General features: G+C 46.3%; 1 protein-coding gene across 1 annotated transcript; it reads left to right on the top strand.

Moving 5' to 3' along the window:
* The first annotated feature begins 334 nt into the window (after window positions 1–334).
* Window positions 335–4999, top strand: LOC142574680 (uncharacterized). Its single transcript, XM_075683714.1, has 4 exons — window positions 335–517; window positions 1087–1236; window positions 4036–4185; window positions 4724–4999. The coding sequence occupies exons 2-4, from the start codon at window positions 1150–1152 to the stop codon at window positions 4997–4999; spliced, it is 513 nt and encodes a 170-aa protein (XP_075539829.1). The 5' UTR covers window positions 335–517; window positions 1087–1149.
* Window positions 5000–5658: the final 659 nt, after the last annotated feature.

Below are 5658 nucleotides of genomic sequence, written 5' to 3' on the forward strand. Positions count from 1 at the left end.
ATATGTAACATATCATTTTTGTCCACTTTAGATGTGCTATTAGATGCAATTCACAGAATTGTAATATCATGTTTCATTTAGGAGTTACTGAGTTGTAAACTTGGTAGTTTTGTCTTTCGGAAATTTTAGATATATAACATATTCAATAAAAGCTCGATGACCTTAATCTAAAATTCGAAACAAACAGTAACTAGATTTTAGCAATTCTTTTATATGCGACAAAAATCGTCAAATTCGATGCAGTAGTTGCCGAAAAAAATAACAAATTTTCCTTTTACCTGCATTTAGATAGGTGCACGCGAGCTCAAGCTTCCTCTTAAGAACACCATAATCATCATTATTATCATCGAAGAAATAAAAGTGAATAATTTTCCACGTGCTCAGCTGCCTCGGGACGCGTGCTTGCCTCACGTTCTGAGAACGAAGAAGACGGAGAGCCTTGTGCTTGTAGGGAGCCATCGCAGCCAACTGCTTCCGCTCCGGAGACTTATTCGATTATCAAGCGCTTCATTTATGAGTAAGTAACGAAATGTTTGCAGGTATTCTGGGCTTATCGCGCGATGAGCGTGATCTGATCATTATATGTTCCTGGAATAAGGCGGCGGTATCGAGCGATACCGTCGCCAATGTTTATTTCAATCAATTTTATTATTATTGTCATTATTTGCCTTGCAGGATTATTAGGCATGACCTATTGAGAACATTATGGAAATAATATGAGCGCCGTTTCATCGTACCGTAGTGCGCCCTGGGCACGTTCACGGCTTGCGTCAATTAGACAAAGTCGATGATGGGCTTCAAGTTGAGGTGCGCTGCTGAATACGGGGGTTAAGGCCTCTATCCTGCTGTGAACCTCCGTCTCGTATATAGCATATTGGTCGCACACAGTGAAATTGGGTTAAGTAGGGGCACACTTACGGGTAAATTCACTCTGCAGTTAAGAAGGAACATGATTCAAATGATCCAACATACGAATCTGGCATTCTACGGTCTAATACAACTTATGTAGGAACCTATACGCACGATCTAATGGAATTACTCCCTGGAGCACCCTGCCGAGAGAGCCAAGTCATTGTTCATCCGCAGAGCTGGCGAGAACGAGCCAGGAGTGAAGCGAACTGATCTGGCACAACCTGCGAGGCATCTTCCATGGCCCAGCAGGGTGGCAGCGTCAAGGCGTTTCTTGGTGTCGCTGCGCCCGTGTACCTGGCACCGCTGCTGTTCTTCAAGAACCTGGTACTCTGCATATTACAAACACAGCGGGGGCTATTACAAGTTCTCCCGTCACTCAAAATGGGGTGGTATAACCTAAAACCATTGCAAACTTTCCTATTCCAATTCTGCAATCATCCCTCCGCGATAGGTGAAAAACATTTTTGGACCACCCCTACTTCACCTGTCTGTCACGTGAGTTCACGAAAACCGTGATAGCTCCCCATCTGATATGACGTGCACACATTGATTATGCATGATTCTACGGAACAAAAGAAAAATAATTATTTCCGATTCGACGCCTTTTCGTCATTAGCCCGTGGCTATTGGTCAAAAGTTTCGTGCTGCCGCCTCTTCACCTGCCTGACGCGCGATGTCCCAAAACCGCAAAAACCCCCCGCGTCAAATTGACGTGTACGCGTTAAGGATGCATTAACTGCATTTCTGCATTTCTGTATAAAAAACTGCATTTTCTTCTGAATAGCCGCAGGCTGCTTCGTTCCGAAAGGAATAAAAGATGGCTAATGCCGATCGCTCAGGCACTGGCTACTCGCACCTGCTGGAGAGCATGGATTTATTTGCGTGTAAAAAAACTTTTTGCGTGGCCGTGTAACGTTTCCCAGCACTTTCGGCACGTTTGCGACCTAGTTCTGCCAACTCGTTTTTGCTGAGGATCCGTTTTAGCGTCATTTTAAGCTTCCGTTGCATGCCGCTGGTGAATATTACCTAACTAATGCGGTGTAAATAGCCTAACTTCTATAAAGGTTGTGTTCAAACACTCGCCATAGATGGGTAAATAGAGATCGAAGCGGAAACCTGCCCATTAAATCTCGCTCCAGTGCTGACTAATCCGAGAAAGTGTGGAGTTTCAAGAAGAGCGGTATCAAGTTAAGCAGGCTGCAGAATAGGGTTCGTCTAAACAACGTGGTGGCTGAGCCGCTTGCTCGGACACTCGGCGGAAAGTTGCCTTGCGAGCTGACAAAAGTAGTCAGGCTTTGCTTTGAACTTGAAGTAAACCACGTTGCGTCTTTCTCGAATTGGCACGTGGAAAGTGTGGAGTATAGCGTTGATATTCATTTTTCTCAGCTGCTTTCGTGGAACCGACGTGGGTCAAATTCGAAATACAATCCTTTACATGGGATTGAAGCTGCTTCATCAGACGTCATATTAGACATGTATAAATGCAGGCCGCAATGGACATTCACCCAAAGGCTACGAGGAAGGCCGTGCTGAAGGGCTCCAGGTTAATGCAGACAGTTGGCGCGTGGTGCTGCATATTCGAGAGGGTTTCTTCTCTCGGGTTTTCCAGCCTTGTTCTAGTAAAGAAGAAAGCATAAAAGCTCATCTCCACGAGATTCGACAAGTCGCCTTCGCGACGTCTAAGGAAATCGGGATTGAAAGAATAGTAGAACGCTTGATTGCTCAGTGTAATACTTTACATATTAATAAATAAGCTACATAAATCTCTTTTGCAATAAATGTTAGAAATGTGTCTAAGAGAAAACCACGGCTGAACCTGTTGCGGGGCCTATTATTAGCGATGGCGGCCAGCTTTTGGCAAAGATCGGTTACGAACAACAGAGTTTGTTAACTCGGGCGAAGGTTCGCACAGCTTGCTTCTATTAGATGAATGGCAAACAACCTTCCCACTGTCACGAATCGATTGCCGTCATTCAGTTTTTCATGCTGGTAGTATAGCATATAATAAAATATGTTTTGCACATCATGTACCTTTACATACTATATGGGGTGTCCTCCGTTACTTGAGCCAAACAATAAAAATAGACAAATGCCACGTGGCCAGAGAGAACCAAGGTAATGTTTGCCGTCGCTTGGAGATAATCAGATTATTTTTTGCACTCTACCTAATTAGAAAATTAGTTTAAATAATTAGTAAACTTCTCAATTATATATTTAGTGGAAAAGCGCAAATGAGGAACTTGTAGAACAACATGAAAAACTGCCGATACCGATTTCTGCTTGTGAGTACGTGACAGAAAGTATATCAGAGATTGAGTTCCCGCGAATACCGGCAAAGTGCCTCGTGTGGCCAGTCTGGTGGCAGTTTATCATGTATTCTTGGGCTTGTAATTGACACTTTTTGTCTAATTATGATATTTGAGGAGTTGATTATTTAAAACTAATGCAATTAGGTGGAGGTATTCACGCGACGCCAAACAACATTACGTTGATTCGGTCCGGCTACGTGGAATTCGCATATTTTAAAGTTTGGCTGAAGTTACGAGAGTCACCAGGTATATCCGGTGCTATTACTTCAGGACATCTCCTTTATTTTCTCGAAAACTGCTCTGAGAACCTACTGAAAACAGACTTGTAACATTAGCTCAATAGGCAAACGAGCATTATAAAAGTTACGGCTGCTGCGAAACAAAAGCTCAACTTATTGCTAACGGATTTCGTCATGCTCTTGGCCACTCCTCGGCTGAAGAAGGTGCACCTTTGTAAAGTGTTAAAGATAAGATCGTGCAAGCGTAAGCCGCATGGCGCCTGGGCAGCCTTGTAGCGACAAGGGGCACTCCTGAAGCCAACAGCGCGACAGAGTTCCTTCGAATGTCAAAGCCGACCTCTGCGTCCCCACATCCCGCCGCTCATCGCTGCTGCAGGGACACTTATGCGTCGTGCTGTTGACACTCGCGTGATATTATGAAGAAAAGTAGAAAAGATGTACACACGTGTTGAGGCCCCTGCATACGCGCAACAAAAGTCGCGTGAAGTCTGTGTGGCGCTGATTGGTGCTGCCGACGCACGAGAGACCAATACCTCCGCCTGGTGAAAGCTACCAACTCTCTGCATCCAATGCAGGCGTTGCCGTGTGCCGTGCTCCTGGTGGTGATTTTCACAGTCTTGGAGACACTGCCACTGCCCATTGTGTCATTCGTACCATGGGCAGCCACCGCCTTACTGGGCCGTTCCACGTTAGGCTACGAGGACGTGCTCGGCCTCAGCGGCGCGGTGAGCCCAAATGACTAAACCTATCAGCCAGAAACTGCAATGGCCTATTAATATAATGTTGCACTATTTTATCCCAAGCTGGTGCAGACTATATTTGAATGAATTTAAGTTGGTTGAATGATCCTTCTGGAATTTTTTAGTGAGTTTTCATAGTTACAAGATAAATGAATCTTAATTTGTTGCGTAGCCAGTCATGGTGCGTTTCTTTTTCCTCAAACGCGCAAACACGTTGACTTATGGATTGGTGGCGGGGCTACTAATTCTTTTTTTGACATTTGTAAGCTTTGGATGGTGAGAAACAGTGTGCCTAGAACCGCGCTACTGGGCACGAAGATTAAACGTCCGCATTCTCGGCAGCCTGGAAGCTTTTGATAGGGAACTGCACATATACAGCGTCCCATATTGATATTGAGTGAAACCGCGTGAACCAAATGAAGCCGTATGAAACCGCATGGTTTTCCATAACCTCGTTCGTGCCTCTGTCTTCTTGCGGGACAATCGCTTAATCTATTTTGACAATGATTTTGCGTATGCTCAGGAACTGGTGGCACTGACGGGCTTCCTGATTGTGTACGTGCTGGCGGACTCGACGCGGCTGTGGACGAAGCTGTCGGCGCTTCTTCTCCGGTGGCAGGGCGTGCGCGTGGGACCGCTGTTCGCGTCGCTCATGTCTGTTGCCTTCGTGGCGTCTCTCGTGCTGCCGTCGACGTTCGTCACTCTCCTGCTCGCTGCCTTCGTCTGTCGGCACGTGGAGAATATACAGGCACGTGAAGGCAACAAAGTATGCAACGTGGAAACCCTTGGGGGAAATTAAACTGTTCTGTAAACAGAAGTGTGCAAATATTAGGCAAAATGTAAATGCAAGTGGGCGAAAACGCCAACCTTCTGCCAGTACGATGCCTGTCACGTGTACAGTGCTCTGTGATAGAGCTACCGCTGCAGCCCCATGGCCGCCTACTTCCTTGAACAATTGCGAGCGTCTGCTAGATCTATCCGTGAGAGAGTTAGCTATAGTTTCAATTGCGGCCCGGTGATGGATGTGGAATGTCCTTTTAACTGCAGGCGTCACGCAATATTGAACTTAGGAGCACGGAGCTCGCCAATGAACCGTCTGCTATCATACAGTGTGAAGGCTGCCCAAGCCGATACCCTCGCTGTGCGGTGAGAGCTAGAATGGAACCAATAGACCCTAGCCTTCAGTTCTCCTTGCGCTTCTCACTCATAAATGTACCTGTCATTTGTAAAATGTCTGTCTGTCTGTTGAAAGTTACTGTCAGATAAGTTTCTTGTTCCTGCACACGTGCAGGAAGACGCAGCAGTTCTGGAGGCACGCGTGGAAATGCGCTCAGCGCATCCCCCACGACTGGCACCACCAGCGAGTAAGGCCAGGGTCCAGCGCCTGAAGCAGTGGGCGCCGCAGATTGTTACCCCACGTTCTCCCTCTACCAGGAGCGCCTCTAGGATGGCGAGTCA

This window comes from Dermacentor variabilis, chromosome 3 (assembly GCF_050947875.1).
Source record: "Dermacentor variabilis isolate Ectoservices chromosome 3, ASM5094787v1, whole genome shotgun sequence".
NCBI classification, from domain to species: Eukaryota; Metazoa; Arthropoda; class Arachnida; order Ixodida; family Ixodidae; genus Dermacentor; species Dermacentor variabilis.

Excerpts from the sequence above, each read along its gene's own strand:
- LOC142574680 (XM_075683714.1), top strand. The coding sequence starts at position 1,150 with ATGGCCCAGCAGGGTGGCAGCGTCAAGGCGTTTCTTGGTGTCGCTGCG. Across the intron at positions 1,237-4,035 it reads TGCTGTTCTTCAAGAACCTG|GCGTTGCCGTGTGCCGTGCT; the intron begins GTACTCTGCATA and ends CATCCAATGCAG. Across the intron at positions 4,186-4,723 it reads TGCTCGGCCTCAGCGGCGCG|GAACTGGTGGCACTGACGGG; the intron begins GTGAGCCCAAAT and ends GCGTATGCTCAG.